Source organism: Cinclus cinclus, chromosome 9 (genome assembly GCF_963662255.1).
Source record: "Cinclus cinclus chromosome 9, bCinCin1.1, whole genome shotgun sequence".
NCBI classification, from domain to species: domain Eukaryota; kingdom Metazoa; phylum Chordata; class Aves; order Passeriformes; family Cinclidae; genus Cinclus; species Cinclus cinclus.
The window spans coordinates 9,152,678-9,170,555 of NC_085054.1; the positions used below are offsets into that span (position 1 = coordinate 9,152,678).

At 36.6% G+C, this 17,878-nt stretch overlaps 1 protein-coding gene across 1 annotated transcript in view; it reads left to right on the top strand.

Annotated features, from left to right (window-relative positions):
- The first annotated feature begins 612 nt into the window (after nucleotides 1-612).
- Nucleotides 613-17,878, top strand: part of SLC25A12 (solute carrier family 25 member 12) — a 44,407-nt gene continuing 27,141 nt past the window's right edge. The window contains exons 1-4 of the mRNA XM_062498576.1: nucleotides 613-634; nucleotides 696-787; nucleotides 4,691-4,833; nucleotides 9,485-9,600. Coding sequence (XP_062354560.1) covers nucleotides 613-634; nucleotides 696-787; nucleotides 4,691-4,833; nucleotides 9,485-9,600 — 373 coding nt within the window. The remainder of the gene's footprint in view (nucleotides 635-695; nucleotides 788-4,690; nucleotides 4,834-9,484; nucleotides 9,601-17,878) is intronic.

The following is a 17,878-nucleotide window of genomic DNA, read 5'->3' on the forward strand; positions in this document are numbered from 1 at the left end:
GCTGGGCAGGGCAGGGCCGGGCCGGGCCGGGTTGGGCAGGGCAGGGCAGGGCCGGGCCGAGCTGGGCAGGATCGGGTTGGGCAGAGCAGGGCAGGGCCGGGCCGAGCTGGGCCGGGCCGGGTTGGGCAGGGCAGGGCCGGGCTGGGCCGGGCTCTCTCTCCACAGCGCTGCGCTGAGGCGGTGGCTGCTGCGGCGGCGCGGCGGGCGGGCGGCTCCTCCTCCTCCTAGGCGGGCGCAGCATGGCGGTCAAGGTGACTCTCCCGCTTCGCCGCCGGTGGCAGGAGGAGCCGGGCGGATCCCTCGCAGGGCCGGGGAGAGGCGGGCGGCGGGGGGAGGCGGCCGCCGCCGCTGCGGGATTTCCGCGGGGGCCGGGGAACGGCGCCGACGGGGGCGGTGATGGCGGGGCGGCCCCGGGGGAGCGGCGGCGCCCCTCGCGCTGCCCCCGCCCGCCCAAGTGCCGCGGGGGGCGCGGGCCGGGGTCCCCTGGAGGCGGCGGTGGCGGTGGCGGCCGTCCTGTGGGGCCGGGGGGCCGCGCCGCCCGCAGGCAGCCCGGTGCTGACAGCTGTCACCGGCGCGGAGCCCTGTGCCGTCCCGCGGCTGCCCGGGCCGGTCATGGCTGAGGTTGGGCCTGTCGGTCTGGCGAGGGACCCCGCGTTGCCGCCTTCGGCCGGGTTTTACCTGCGCTCTCACGGTAGCCCGGCTAAGCGGAACATTAATTTGCTTGTGTTTACAGGCGCATTCAACCAAAAGAGCGGATCCTGCTGAACTGCGAAGTATTTTTTTGCAGGTAAAAGAGCTAACGTTGTTTGAGTGTCAGACTTGTGTGTTTAGCCCTTCTATCAGTTTGCCTTGGCATCAAACTCGTGTGGTGCTGGTGGGGCGCTTACAAGTTCTCTTTGCAGGCTCAGTGTATTCAAGGGGCTGTCAGGCATTGAGGAGAAACTGCTGCTGGCACAAACTGTGGTCACCATTTCCAGATTATAATATTAAATTAAGTTCCTGAACTATTTTCTAATTTTCTATGGAGCAAGTAATTGCAACAACGTACTGGGTTATTTTTTTAAATACACCTTTGCAGAATTCAAAAAAATTTTTCTTCCATGGTTGTATGTTTTGTCCTTGGGATTTATATGTGTTCTTACAAATGGTTGAACCACTGGTGGTGTTTTTAGAACTCAAAATTGATTTCTCAAGATTTATATATTTCATAATATTGTCCCTTGCAAGGCCTTAGAATTAACATGTATAAATAACAGTATGAAGCTTTCTCTACTCCCTTAGTTTCAGTAAAGCATGATCAGAAAGGAAAATCCAGTCAATCCTAAAACTTTTATGATAAGGTTTGAATCAGGCATATGGAATAAGAAGAGCAAGAAATGTGTTCTAGGTCCATAATAGGGACATTGATATTTCAAAGTGACCAAGATATCTTTTTTCCCCTAATGTTGAATTTTAGACAGTATATTCAAGAAGCTTTATTAAAAAAAACAAGAGTATAAAATTAGAGCTAATATTGTGAATAATAAAACCTACTATTGAAGTATTTATACCTATCTTCTGGTTCTACTATGCCACCTAACAATTTCCATATATGATGGGTAGTGAGAGAGACCTTTTTGCCTGACGGAGAGGAGTTATATCCCAACCATGATTTTGGTGGCCTGTTCTTTTGCATACTGGATTACACTGCAACATTGCTGGAGTGAAAACAGAATGCTGGCATCAAAATGTGGAAGCTCAACATTTATTTTCTAGTATAAAATACTCCTACACAGGTTTATTTTTGATTGACATGGCATTCAGCTTTTGTAGATAAAGATTACAGTAGAGTATGGTAATAAAATTAGCAACATGAAAATATAATTTTAAAAGTATTTATTAATACAGTATAAAAATGTGATTCTGCAACATTTTTTTCCAACTTTTGCACATTTGAATGAAAAAAAGTGAAATGAGGTGTCAAAACACTATTCAGTTGTTAATGTGAACTCTTTATGAATCTTGACATCCAGTAAGTAGAAGTTCTTGCTTCTGGAAATGAGCAATTGAAGTTCTTGATAGTGGTCATACATAGAACAGTGGGGAGGAAGAACATTTTACCACTGGATGTTGCCATTTTCTTTCTGATAGTACATGTTTTATTGACCTAAAAAGCGGACAGTCTTTTTTAAAAATGGATTTTATGTGCAATTGAAGTTGTGGATCGTTAGGTGCTCTGAGGAATGAAAAATACAAAAACTCTCCTTTTCTCCCTTTGAGTACCTGAGATTTTGCAGTAAAAAACAAAAACATAGAAAAAGAGCTTGTATTTCTTCTGTATTCTGTTGAGTTTGAAATTGTGTTTTTGTTTGATGCTTAGAAATCGAACTTAGTTGCAGGCTTTGAAACAAAAGAGAATCATTATTTTCAAGACTAAGTTGTAGAAAGTCTTGTTATGAAATATTGCAAGAGTTTAGGGGTCAGATATGTTATACTCTTTGCTGCAAGTGCTGCTGGCCTCTTGTGAACTTCAGCTAAAGGTCGTGCATTCCTTCCTAAATTTGGCTTCCCTTGGAAATGGTTAGAAGAGAAGATGTGAGCTCTAGGCCTCGTCACCATCCACCTTAATCATAGAGCGTCTACTTAAATTTCCTTCTCTTCATGCTTGTCTTCTAGTGTTATACATGCCCTCTTGCCATGCAGTTTATGTTGTATCTTAAAGGGTATTTAATTTATACCTTTCTCTTCAGAATTTCTGAAGTGTGCTACCTGCTTCTTCTAACCGTTTTAAACTGTTAAAAAGATAAAGTTCGATTTGCATTAAAAATCTGTGCTATTTCTCTTAATCCTGTAACTGTGAAATGCACGCATTGAAGTTTCATTTCTGTGTCTGTAATTATCAAATAAGTTACCTCCTAGGTGTTTGCTCACCACAGACTTCAGTAACAACCATAAAAGAACAAATTTTGTAACAAATTACCACACAAAGATAAAAGAGTTGGGTGGAAAAACAGTTACTGGATTTCTTAATGAACCTTCATTATTTTTCTTAGACAGGACACAGTCAGCCTTTGGAAAATATTGTTGAATTATTCCCTGCCTGTTGAATGCAAGTGTAACCTGTTCAAGTAAGGTGGAGAAGGAAACAAAAAGACATTTCCAAGGCATTGTTTCTGAAATCCTGGTGATACCTAGTGCCATCTTAAACTAGAGTAGGGGGTTTCTCTGCTTGTCTTTTGTGAAGATGTTTTAAAACAACTCTAATGGAAACTCATCAACTGGTTACCTGAGGCAATCTATAAATACGTACTAAGAATGTTGTGTTATAAAATAACAAGTGTTCAAGACTGAGAAAAACACAGATTTAATTGATGTGTTATGTTTTATGTTAAAATTGGGTCATAATGTAAAATTGCCTATTTTGGGCTGAAAGAATATTGACTTAAGTTGTATGGTGAAAACACAGGGCTAATGTATTTGCATGCCTAGCTACTTTGTCGGGTCTTAATTTGGTGACTTGCTGCCAAACTCTTCCAAAATGCCATGACCTTCTCATATGGAGCTCTGTGTATCTGTCAGTTAATTATTTTTGTCTCAAAATTTTGTTAAGAAAACTTACCCCAAACAGTTTTTATTGTGGAAGGTATTATTATAAATTATTATATATTATAAACCCAGAAAAATTGGCATCTGGAGAAACACCAGTGGTATTTATATTTTGACTGTCTTCGATATGCACTCTACTGTCATACAGCTGACATGATTTCAGTGATTCTTGAAGCTGTGCTCCATACTATGCATGTTTGATGGGCCTTCATACATAACATTTTCTTTGGTTTTCATGTCTTGCAGCAGAACTGTGCTTTGCAAGGCATTTTTCAGTCACTTGTGTGTATGGCTGAGAAGAGAACCTTTCAGAGGTGATTCAAGGAAGCCACAGTTTCTTTGTGCTGTGACATTGGCAGCAGTGCTGAATTAAGGGATTCCCGTCCACTGCTTTGTGTTTCTGTATTCATGGAAGTACTCTATTTTTATTCTCCATAAATTCAGTAATCTGGTTTACAGTGCAGTCTTGCAAACAGCTGCCATCACAGCTGTAGGGTGGAAGAGGAAGAGGTGATGAGGTGTTGTGAGGGGCTGTTATTGTGGAAGAGATACACGAGATGCTGAAGCAATCACTGTGTGTGTGAATTTTTTCTTCAAAACATTAGTTTCAGGATAAAAATTAGTGTGAACATTTATTTCTCACAAAACCAGAAAAGAAATAATTTATGTTTTCCAAAATAATTATAGTAAAGCTCAGGAACAATTATTCAGAAGATATCTGTCACTAGAAATTGTAAGAAAATTCATGTGCTAGGTTTGCAGTGTAGCTGCAAATGGAATGCTGTAGCTTGGTTGTAATTTTTATAATTTTTTGTAATTACCTGGCAGTTTCTGAAATACATAGTTGTCTTTTGATTAGAAGATACTGGTCATTATGTGGACACATCTATTGTACAGGGAAATCTGACTGTTGGTAGTGTAAAACTAGTACAGTAATACTGTTATTTTATTCCAGCCCCTTAGTTTCAGAGCAGTTATGTGCTGGCAGTTGTGCACCATTTTAAGTTATATTCAGTAAAGATACTAATTTGGTCATCACCAATAATTAGCATCTAAAGGGTTTAATTTTTGTTTGTGTGGCTTTGGTTTTTTATTTTTACTCTAGTATGCAAGCGTTGAGAAAGATGGTGAGCATTACATGACCCCAGAGGATTTTGTGCAGAAATACCTGGGACTTCATACAGATCCACATCACAATCCTAAAACTGTGCAGCTCTTGGCTGGAGTGGCAGATCAGACTAAGGATGGGTGAGAATTTTGCTTTCCATTTGAAACTTGTAGTGCATTGTTTAATGTGTGAATGCATGAGTTTGATAACTTCATCTTCTAAAATACATTATTGATTTTATAGACTTATGTAAATGAGAAGTTTTTTTTCACAAGTAAAATAGACGATACATTTGTGAAAACTGAGAAAAAATTATGGTGTTTAACATGGATTTTTTTTAAGCTAAGATATTTGATGGTATTTTGTTAAATTGTACAGAAGCTGAGGAAATTGAACAGTGGGTAATTTAAGGATAGTGTGGTTGCCTTGGGAAAGTTCTTTCCTGTATGTCTCTGTCCATCATCAGGTACTGTGTAGAGTCTTCATTACCTGTAATTAAACACAAAAATATGGAAGAGCTTTCTTATTTCTGTAGTGTGCAATTCAAATCCAACCACTGAGGTCTTGTTAAAAGTGCTGACTATTAGAAAAGAGAGACACTAGAGACTTTATGAAGGAAGAAGTTGTTTACCTAAAGAAGGTCAAGTCACACCACATAAAGCTTTTCCAACTCTGCTTACAGATGCTCCTGCTTGCTTTTAGACAGTTCCCTGAAACCAATTTACAAAATGTCTGCTCTGCTGAGGTAGTGCCCTCCAGCTCATTTGTCTTCCAAGGATCCTTTTCTTTTGCTGTATGTAGGCTTCTAGTTTTGGCCTTGGATTGTAGTAGGAGGCCTGAACATGTTTAAAGTAAAGTGAGAAGGTTAAGATGGATCAGAGAAGAGGTCAAGAATGCAGAAGTGAGTGGTTGTTTTGTTGAGAAGATAATTCTGTTAAAATAGTGTACAATACGTTTGTAAATATAACTTATTTTAAATTGAAAGCTCCTTAGCTTCCTAGGTTACTTAAATTTTGGTTTTGTTTTCCTGCATTCTGCTATAGCATGTTTTATTAATTTGCTTAGTATTCTGAGCAGCTTGCATAGTATCTGTGCTATGGAAATGGAATTGTGTGTGCTGTATACTTCTTACTCTAAAAGACAAATTTAGGATTTCCTATTTGATGTAATTCTATATGATTTTTCATAAGGCTGCAGCACTTTGATAATATATTTGATTATACATATATTTGATAAACCTTTGTAACCTGTCTGTTTCCAATACATGGCTGCAGTTTGTTGCTTAATTATGGATTGACAATGTAATTTTGTATGTATCTGTTCAGAATAATGTCATTGATAAATTAAACCAACATGCTTAGCATATTGTTTTTCTGAAAGCTGTTGGTTATCTCTTATGGTGTACATTTCTTTAGAAAATGTCTTATAAAAGGGTTTTAATCTTATAACAGAACTTCTAGGCATTGCTTTTTTCCCCTGTGAATAAGATTTTTGTTGGATTTGTTTATTGCTTTTTTAAAAAAAATCTGGATAATGTTTAAAGTGAGATAATCAAGTGTGGGTAAGTGTGCTTTACCACCTTCATTATGGGAGGAGTGGAACTTTTGTTTTACACTATATAGTGTGCCATATAGTTCAAAGTGTAAAATGTTTATCTGTTTGAATACTTGTCTGAAATTTTTTTCTAAATGTTTTAATCTGTATTTATATTTGATCTATATTTCATCTGAAGAATTTGTTGTAGCCCCATTATCAACATCAGGATTTTTTACGTTCACATTCTTTCATTTGTAGTGAGCTGTAATATATCAAAATCCAGACTGTAATAGCATGAATAACTATTGTAGTCGTTAACTGAATTCCAGGATCCATTGCATCTTTCCAAGGACTTACTATATGAAATCCAAAGAAGTATCACTAGGCCTATTATATACATGTACTTTTACATTAAATGGCAGCCCAGTGTCATGCAGTAAGTCCTTCAGAAGCTTTGGGTTCTGTTACAAAATTTCATTCCTGTATCTGCTATCATATTCTCTTGGCCTTGCTTGCCCTTGAATTAAATACTCAGAATGTTGATGGTTGCTTCCATTGTTAACATTTTTTTATTTCTTTTAGGTGTAAGTTTGGCACTTTACAGAAAAAGCACATTTTGGAACTGGCTCTCTGTAGGCATGTGTTTAAAAAAAAGTGGTTTTACTTTTTTCCTAATGGTAACTTGAACCTTACTTAACTGTTCCAGAGCACTATTGCCTTCTCCCATTACTGCTGTACAAGACTGGTTTGCTTTATTGGAACTCATTAAGGTAGTTCTTAAAACAGATGACTCTTCACTTCCAAAATGTTTATTCCTCATTGTTGTAAGTGCATGTTCTTGGAAATATATGTGATCACCTCTAAATTAGAATTTGGTTTAAACTTGCCTGTTAATTATTTAGTACAATAGGATTTCACTGATGCTGAAAGCACTCCTGTGTCTTCAGTCTGCCAGCACTGGTTTGGAAATCAGGATAAATGCCCTCTCTAAAGAATATACTTACATATATATGTGCCAAAACCAGCTAAAATATTTTTCCCCCTTCAAGCCTTCAGATTTTCACAGTAGTAATTCAAACTTCTTCATTTAACCACTTGTTTCTGGGTACTCTTTTTATCAGCATATCATTCTTAAATCTGGAAATGTGTTCTTAAGTTAAGTCCCCAAGAAAGAATTGATATTTCACCTAATGGAGAGTCACAACAGAGCTGTACATAATCTAAAATAGTCTAAAAAACTATGCTCTGTGGGGAAAAATTAGAAAAGACTTATAGTAGGAAAAAAGGAAAGACTGAGAAGAATTGCAAACACATGGGTTACTTTGTATGCTTTTGCATGGTAGTAGTACAGAAGAAGTCAGGAAAAGAAATTATTTTTAAATGTTACAGATAAAAGGAAAGGTGAGTGATTTGGTGTTGTGAACTCTGTAATGCAGTGGGTTCACTGCATGATACTTGAGTAGTGATTGGGTGGGAAGCTCCATCATTCTGTTTAATCCAGCTCCTGGTATCTCTGCCCTAGTGGCTAATGGAGGATCACAGAGGCTGTGCCTGCTCTTAGGCATTGCAAGTTGAATATGTGGAAAGGAAATTGAATTTGTCCATCTCCTTTTGCTGTAGGCACTCTTACAGTGAGACTGCTGAAGATGTCTTCTTTCAGGTTCAGGCTTCTATGAATACATTCTACAGAGATCAGCACTTGGTTTTGTCATTTGTAAAGCTTCCTGGTTAGGAGTTAATTTGTGTGTCAGCTTTATGCATGTATGTGAGATATATTTTGAAATTATAGTATTTACAATTATTATAAAGGAAATTTGTTTATTTGATACTAACACTTTATTTATCAAGATCATCCTTTGGATGAAATTGACTTTGCATGTGAAGACCCATTCTCATATCTCTGATTTTTCTGGCTAAAATGTGGTAAATATAACACTTTTGTATTTTCATTATCTTAATTATTTTCAAAGTCACTAGGTTTCTTCATGTCTTTCTTGTGCAGTGCATGTATAAAAGAATGCTAATGTATTTAACCTTTTTGAAGTATCTCAATTCTACTTCATGTGTACTTAGACAGAGAAAGACTAGATATAGTAATGAATAGTGTGAATAGTGTGATTTTTCTTCTTTTTTTTTTTTTTCCTGTGAGGAACGGACTTTATAATGGCTCTTTAACAGTAAGCAGTAATGTTTGAAGTAATCACTATGAGCTAATGATCTCATGATGAATAATAAGTTGAGATCAATTATGTGCATTTTCTAGGAAAATTTCTAGGAAAGAGTGATATTCTCTGCTTTAACAGCATTTACTGATATATAGTAAATTTTTTGTTTAATATAAAAGACGTAATTGAAATTCTTATTCCCATTGACCATTTAATGCTAAAATATATATCCCACGATTTATCCCATTATTTTCTTGTGCCAATGTTATCCTTTATCTATGCTTAGCTTCAGGTTTGTCTTCCCGCAGCTGTTCATACATACAGCTGAAGGAGATTTTTGTGTTAGTCAGAATAAGCAGAGTTCCTCTATAAAAGTTACTTATTATTATCCTAATAAGATATCTGTGCATACATTCAAGTCTGAGTTTGTATGTGGTGACCACAAGGACTTAGATTTACCTGTGCATCTTGAGTTGTGCACAGTGACTGACACAGCTCAGAATCTTGTCATCTGCTCTTACACTCAGATCCTTCCCTGCCTTGTCATGCCTGTCCTTGAGTCTAGGTGTTTTCTGTTTGGCCCTGAGTACATGGCTCACGTTATTTTTGGAGTGTAGTATCCTCTCCATATGCTCAGTGAAGTGTAACTTTTTCTGAACCTGTTTGTTTTTTATGAACATTGTGTATTATAAGAAAATGTGTGTTTTATAGTGTATTCCTGTACTTGCATTACAGTATAATTTCTCAATAGAAATACATCTATAATAATACAATGACAGACCTGTAAATTTCATGTTGTTAGAATTTTTATATCTTAATTTTCAGGTGCTGATTGCATTGTAATTAAAAAGTAATTTGTAGGTGTTCAATGAGAATTCAGTCCCTTCATAGAGGAAGAAACTTTGAGTTGCATAAATGTTAACTGCTTAAATGTAGCATATCTTTCAGTCTCCAGACTGTTAATTATTTTAAGTTAGAATTTTATTCAATATTTGCATCGCACTGTTTTCTAGAGTATCAAATGAAAATTATCACTGATATTATGAACAATTTAAAAAAATCTTTGTAACTTTTCTGTTTTCCTTTCTAGGTTAATTTCCTTCCAAGAATTTTTGGCATTTGAATCTGTTTTGTGTACTCCAGATGCAATATTCATTGTTGCTTTTCAGTTATTTGACAGGAATGGCAATGGAGAAGTAACATTTGGTAAGAATACCTAAAGAAAAACAGTTTTAAGAAAGTGATTATAATAGTATCTGTCATAATAATGGTTCATGACCACAGGTGCTTAGATATGCAGTTTGTGCAGTACTGTACTGTTTTCCTAAGACTCTGCATGAGTAGAACTTCTTTTTCTTTCAATTCAAGCTTAAGAAGTACACAGAGACAAAATAAGTTTTTCTCTGTCTTCTTGAATCAAGGTTTTTAATTTTCCTGAAGTAGCAAATACAGTGATGTTCAGTGTCATCCTGACTAAAATTCTATATCCTGGACTTCAAACTCCTTCAACCATAAGGGAGTTTTAAGATATGTTCTGGATCTTCACATATCTTTGAATACTTCTCATTTCATACAATGTAGTAAGAGCTCAATATGGAAATTAAGGATGTCTAATAATTTGACTTCCTGTCATAGTGTTCCTTTTCCTGAGGATCAAATCTTGCTTTGATGTTATGAGTGTAACTTACAACTAGATCATATATTTGCAAAATTAGGAAGAAAATCTGGCCTTTGGCTTTGTTACCTGATCACATAAGTTAGTAATTAAACCAAAGTCTTGAGTCTAACAATACTGCTTTGTGATATTGCTAAATAACTGTTACTAACATTGCAGTTTGAGGAGGACTAGGCTTTATTTTTTAAAGCTTCATGTTTATGAAAATTGGATAAATCAATGGTAAGAATTTTAATAAAATGGAACGAGAATTAAATGTTATTTCTATCCAAAAGAATAAAGCACTCAATAAAGAAAATACAAACTATGTTTGGATTTGTAACCACTTGCTGTTTGTACTATTTCATTATTATGAAAATGGCTGTAACTTGTTGGGAAAAAAAAAAGTGAAGGTCTTTTTATGGAAACAAATTGTTGGACTTATGATGCCTGTTAAATTACATCGTTAGCTGAAGAGTCAGATACCGAGCAGTTTGGAAGCACAACATCTTGAAAAGATAATCTTTTAGAATTTAAATAAAGGTGAAGTCAGTAAATACAGTCATAAGGAATTGGACAAACTGCTGCAATCACTTTGACCATGTTAAAGACGGTTTATTTAATAATCTTACAAAATGGGTGTTTGAACTTGGTAGCTCTCATGAACACGCTTGAAATAGCTGGTTCCATAATTGAACAATAAGCCATTTCAGATTGTATACAAATTCCTCTGTTAGACTGAGGATTATTATTTTTATATCATTAAAGTCTAAAAGAAAACACAAGAGAAATTGTAAACCAGAAAATCTCTGTTTTTTTCTGTATCTTCCTTGCTGAGTTTTTGGTAAGGCTGTTAAGTCTTGTAAAGGAAATTCTTGAGAGAATTTTAAATTTTCTATTGCTTTCTTGTATTTTTTTACAAAATTAATATATTGAGATTATTACTATGTTTAACATCATGTAATTAACATAACATGGTGCATATTTTTTGTGCTACAGTTCCCACATTTACTGCTGCTTTTTTGTCTTTGTTTGTTTGTTTGTAACATGGGCTACTTACTTTTACTTCATACGCATATCATACATATTAATACAAGTGTGAAAAATGTCAGTGATGACCTGTGACATCTTCAGAATATGGTAACCCTGCAGTCAATTTCCAAGTCAGTCTTATGGCTGTGTTATAAATGAGATCTTCACCCTTTGAGTTTCTTACCACATAAACAGAAAGGCACAGAGTTTAGTTTCGTGTAAAAACAGGACAGTATAGAAACGTAAGCGTTAAAGGTTTTAGCAAATTACTGGAAATATACTGAAGTGGAGTAAGTTTAGCCAATTGGTGTGAGAATCACTGTCAGACAAGTTGGGTCTTTTATAGACTGTAATGTATGCAGTCTGCAGGTAAACTGTGTTTGTTGTGAGAGCAAATGCAAGTCAAGATGTTCTAGCTCAGATGAAATGCTATGTGGATGTGATTGCATTGATGCCAAAGCTATCTCAAACCAGTAAGTCTTGCCAGAAGCAACATGGATTTACTGAGGTTTTTTTCTGCACTGTGCATCCGAAGCAAGAGACAGAATCAACTTGAGTCTGTTAGACCAGTAATTAGAACTAACACTGGCCTTGTATGAGATAAAACGTTCACAAAAAATGCTCTCATCTACTCAAATTTTCAGTTATCTGGGGGAAATTGTGTGCTCGTTGATTTTAGAACTATGTCTGTGTAAGCAAGCTGCTCTAGCTGGGTTAACTTCTGTTCAGGATTTATTTACTGACATGATTTTGAACCGTACTCAAGCACTTCGGCATTTTACAGTCCTCTTGAGCCTCAGTCTGCTACTTGTCTCTTAAAATACTTAGCTTCCAACTCTCCAGTGATGAAACTATTAATGGTGTCACAGAAGAACTGCCTTAGAAGAAGACTTTAGAAACTATTTTGTAGAAATTCTTGTGTGCTAAGTTAATCAGTGTCTTTTTCTGCCATATCATGTATTCAAACATGAAGCCTTCTGTGAAGCCTTCTATGACTTAAATGTTATCTACTGTTTTTTTTTACTGCTTTGGACACTTTTCCAGGAGCTTTGGACATCCAGAAATCTTGTATGAATAACTGCCATAAACGTGTAGTTCGTATTCTGCAACATTTGTAACGTAGGTCCATTGCAAGAACGTGAGACTGGACCTACTTTGCCTGAGCAAACTGCACAGCATGCTCAGCACTCTCTGCGTGGTTCAGCTGCACTGGACTTGCTGTCAGCTTGGTGAATAAAAAGCAGTAAAATTACTATTTTAGTAACCCATTGATACAAGTGACAGTGTAGTTTAAACAAGTTTTTAATCATGGAGAAATAGAGGAAAAAGCATGTATTCCTAACCAAGTGCTTCTACATCTTCATCAGTGCTTCCTAGGTGAATATTTTATGTGAAATGTATTGCTGCTGAGCCCTTACAATACTGCATTATCCATAAAATATTTAAATGCTAAGAGGTAAAGCTGATGAAGACAAGTGATTTTTTTTTCAGGTTATTGTCTGTAGCCAGAGAAGACTGACAAGCACTTTGCTCCTTTGATTATGGGATGTATTGACTGTGCTACTTAACATGAGTGAAATATTCAAAAACACTCCATAAAATTAATGGTATTGTACTAAGGAATATTTTTTTTATTTCTATATTCTTTGCAGATCTTCTGACCTGACTTCAGGTTAAAGCAAACCTGAATATTAAATCTGCTCAAACTACTTTTTTTTTTTCTGATATTGAAACAGATAATCTTTACTGTGTTTAAAAGGCAAAGTCCGTTATCTACAAAACCTCTCCATAAAAATAAGTTGTCTAACTGGAAATGAAAGGATTCTTTGTAATTTATCTCTCTGGCACACCATGCAGTGATCTGGACTGCATCACTTTTAATTGGAATATACAATTTCAAGGCATTTTTCAGCTGTTCTTCCTCGTAGTGTCAGAACGAAGAAAGACGTTCTTTGATAAACTGGCGAGTTTGAGAGATGCTTTTCCAGTTAAATACACATGCTAGTATGGATGGAAAGATAGAGCTAAAATATGTCTGTGATTCTTCTGTATTCAGAATTATTTTGGAGATAATTGGAAAATATTTATGGAACTGAATTTAAGGCTTTTAAAAACATCCTGCACTCAAAATCTAATTGCAGATATTTTGCAGAGTATAACAGCATCTTCTTCAAAGGCATTGGGGAGAGGAAGGTGATCAGATTCCTCATAATGTAACTATATGAAAATTGTACAATACTGATGAATTAAAACAATAACCATCAATTTAGTAGTTTCAGAATTTCAGTATGCAGGGATACTGAAGTTTTGGCCAATCTGTTTTCTTAGTCAAGTTTTAATCTGAGAGAGAAAGTTCAGGTTTCCCTTAATCAGGACATAGAGTTTGAGAACACTGGAAGAAGATGAGCAAGAACAAAAGATAGGAGTTGAATGCATGTTTGTGCTTTGCTTATGAGTATTATTTCTCAGGGAACAGGGTTCACTTCTAGTACTCAGTCCTTCACCATTTCTAAAAGGGCAGCTGGGTTGAAAATGCTAGAATTGGGATTTAATCTTAAAAGTTCTGCTTTCAAAACTATTACTGGACATAAATACTGGAAATATATTTTTAAAAATAAACAGAAAAACACTCAAAATCACATGACTACAGACACGAGGATGTGAGGGAAAAATCCATGTTTTCATCAAGAGCTGTAAACCAGAACTGCTATTGGGTTTTTTTTTGCCTCCTGTTAGTTCTGCATTAGTTGCCTGTTTTCAAAGTGTCTTTTGCTTAACACAGGCAGATAATGTAGGAAATGTCACTGTTAGGACTTTTATATTGTGTTGCATGATTTTTTTTTCAGACTTGAACTACAGTTTTTAATGCTTGTAAGCAATGCAGAATGAGAATGCCTCTTACTACTACTACTACTACTACTAATTTTTTTCCAAAATCACAGTTCAGCAGGAGGGAGCAGAAAAGCAGAACTTTGTGTTAAAATTATATGTATTGACAACTTTTTATTATGGCTGTCATTCATCTTTCAATAGACTCAGTAATCCTTTTAAAATAAGAGTAGAAACAAAATGTAACTATTTCTAGTTAAACTTTCTCACATAAAAGTAATTACTGTGTTACATTTGGATTACTTTTAATACATTTCTCCTGCATCACATAATGCAGAAATGTCTTTCTGCCTTTAACTGTGGTTTGTTATTTTATCCTTCAAAGTGAAAATATGCTGTTAGCAGAAATAGAGAACAATAGCAACATATAAATGTTAAAATTCATTGTGTACATTAGGCATGAAATATGCACAAATTGGACATTAGACTACTGAGTAGATAGATTTAAAGAAACCCAAAACAACCCTGTTAAACAACAAATCTTTAACATACTTATGCTGCTCCTTGAAACTTGCCACTTTTATGTTTTTGTGCCCCAAAGAAGTGTGATTGCTTTTTATCACTGGTGCGAGGGAATGACGAACTCTGTTAACAGGTTGATGGCACTAGAATTGTATGAGCTTTCCACTCTGCTGCTTGGGGAGCTGATAAGTCAAAATAAATAATAGGTACTGCTGCAAGGCTTACTTGGAGTATTGAGCTCATGCCCACAATGGGCCACCAACGAGACCTCATAGTGTTTATAATTTAAAGTATTCCTCCTCCTTACATGAAATTGATTATTGCCTAGAATCTTTGGGGGTTTGTGTAGTTTTTCTGAGCCTGATAGGTAACAGTGTTTGATAGAAGTTGAGCCAGCCATGTGTGTGCTGCCTGCAGATATCTGCTCCAAGCATCTATAATTTGTTTAAAATGATTGGGTGGGGAAATTCCGAAGCAATCTTGCGAGAATGCGTGTCGCCTTGGAGGTAATGTACAGTACACTAGAGTAGTAGGTTTATTCTTCCTGGGGCTGATGGTAAGTTGAGTATGTCATCAGACTGCTGACTTTTGTGCCTATCTGAGAAGAAAATGCATTACTATAAACCTGGAAAGAAAGTTATCAGCTCAGTAGGAAAGAATTCCACTACAGAAAGGTGAGCAAAGAGTAGAAGACATTAGTAAATGAGCAACATCTATTGACAGGGACAATGAATGCATTCTGTGAAATGTCCTACTAAAATGAAAGGCTTGAAAAATAATTTGCTGTTTGCCCCCTGCAGAATAGCTCTGTTGGAAATTTGAAACACTTGTAGTTTATCTTAATTTAGAAGCATTACTAGATTTTGACTGAGGAAAACTGGGGGGAAAAAAAAAGCAAAGCCAGCATCTGTACATTAATGTTGCTTTTCTTTGTTGTCAGTGCTTTGCTTCTACTGTGGAAACAAAAAAAAAAAAAAAGAATTGAACATTTGTTGATAATTCAGAGTGGTGAAAGTGTAGGAGATGATCACATGTATAATTTCTGCAATGTGGTTGGCTGTTTGCTGCTTCTCATACAAGTTAGCTGTGGTGGTGGCTGTTTCCATTAATGTAATAGAAGAACCAAGAGCACTGGATTATAAAGGTATTGTTGATATAATGTGAAGAAAGCACACTTGCTCTTGGGTAGATACAGTAAGTTTTAGCACCTGACAGGTGTTTGAGAATCTCAGGTGGGTTTGGTAAATTGTATTTAATGTTCCCGTGGGTTTAACTGGGTCAGTTACTTTGCTGTGGGGGTGCTGAGGCACTGGCATAGGTTTCTCAGAGAAGCTGTGGATGCTCCGTCTGTGGAAGTGCTCATGGTCAGGGTGGATGGAGCTCTGAGCAGCCTGGTTTAGTGGAAGGTGTCCCTGCCCACATCAGGGGGGCTGGAACTAAGGGACCTTTAAGGTTCCTTCCGTCTCAAACCATTCTGTGGCTCAGTGATTTTTCAGAACACATACACAGCTTTGCCTCTGTACCCCAAGTGTTTCATAAACCAAGCCAACCTGGAAGTAATTAAGCATATACAAAGTGTATCTTCAAACCCAAACCTTAAGTTAGACATGCAGAATATATTGGGTGCCTAGAGATTGCCTGGAAAGTAGACATGGGTAAAGCACCTCAGCTTTCAGAGAGGCAACAAGCTAGTTTGGATACTGTTTATTAAAGCTGGTTAGCTATTTCTGGAATTCATCAAGTACCAACACACTCAACTACTGAAAATAAATTAATTACTTAGTTTAACTATTATTTTTGTATGCTGAAGAATCTTGACTTGAGATGTTGATGAGTAATTGTAAATGTTTTTATTAAGAAAAAAATAAGTGTAGGATATTGATTCTTGTTTTTTTTTAAAGTAGTATACAGTTAATTGCTTGGGAGGTATGAAAACACCAGGGGCTTAAGTCTCACTAAAAACAAGTGAAAAATCTGTCTCAGTGAACATGGATGAATAAGAAAATAAAATTTGTAAAGAAAAAAGTGAGGCTTTTTTCACCTTTCTCTAAGGTTAAAGGAAACAGTTATTTGAGACAGTGAAAATAAGATTTAAATTTTCTGTCTGCTTCAATGTATTTTTTTCTAAGTTTTCATTTGGGGAGCTCAGTGTGAGTCAGAAGTCAGTTTTACATACACAAAGTAGTAGCCATTTGGCACCCTGTTTGTACATTAGTGGCCAAGCCAGTAGAGCTAATGAAGCCAGCCTGTACTCTGCTCTGTTCAGGGTTCATTCCCATTTTGCAGGCTCCATAATGAGCTGCACTGACCTGTTTATGTTTTCAGTACATGGAGACTCTAGCTTTGCCAGAAGCTGCAGTGAATTAGTGGTAAGTGGGGAATTTGAATGTGCATACCTTGATTCCTTGATCTGCAACAATGATGAATAAATCTGCTGCAAACTGAACTTCCAGAGGTACTATGGCAAAATAAAATAGCACTATGTATTTAGTGCTTCCTCTCTTTTTCTTAACCCTCACCTTGCACATTGATATTTGTGAGTAGGTATGAGTAGACGGTTACAAATAATCAGAATAGTTTTTTAGGTTTCTTGTTGACCCTAACAAGTCCTTCAGCCTGCTTTGTGGTGGAAACTGGTTTAAAGTGTAGGGTTTTGACTCTTGTGTTTAACCTTTACATAAGGGTTAATAACTAACGATAATCTGCCCTTTGAATATGTAGTCTCAGTCTAACTGTGAAAGAGGTGATCTAGCCAAGGAATCTGACTTTGCATACCCCTGTTTTGAGACATATTCAGGACATTTCCTTTCCTTTTCTCACTGAAAAGATAAAAACGTATACTGGAATTCCTAGATTTTCTCTAGAACTAATAGACTACAGAACTGAAACTTATGAATGAATCAAGTAGTCCTTTAGCATAAAGAAAGCAATATATTCAAGTAAATAGGTCTTGATAGAGTTATCAAATGATAATTAAGGTTCTTCTCATTGCATTTTGTCTTGCAAAACTGTTTAAATGTATAAAAGATCTGTTACCAGATAAAATATTTTTGTATTTTTTTAAATTTTAACTGTATGCCACATCTTATTTTGTTGTTAACAGATTCTAGGTTGATAAGCCATTTCAGGTACTGTGAGGGAAATTTTGAAAAGTGTTCATGTGGTCTTGGGTGGATGTCCTGTTAGACAGTTCATGTGTTTGACAATCTGCACAAAAAAGCAGGCTTGTTTTGCAGCAATGGCAATACTGTGTATGAATAATGCATGCTGTTTTTCAGATGAGGTTTTTGCCTGAAGTCAGATAATATGTTTAGCGTTGAGATTTCAGTTCCACAGTGTACATGTGGAGAATTCCATAATCTAAAATGGCAGGCTTTTTCTTTACTTCATTTAAAGGAGGACATCTCTATCTTCACTTATCTTAAAACATTTTAATAACTGAGACTA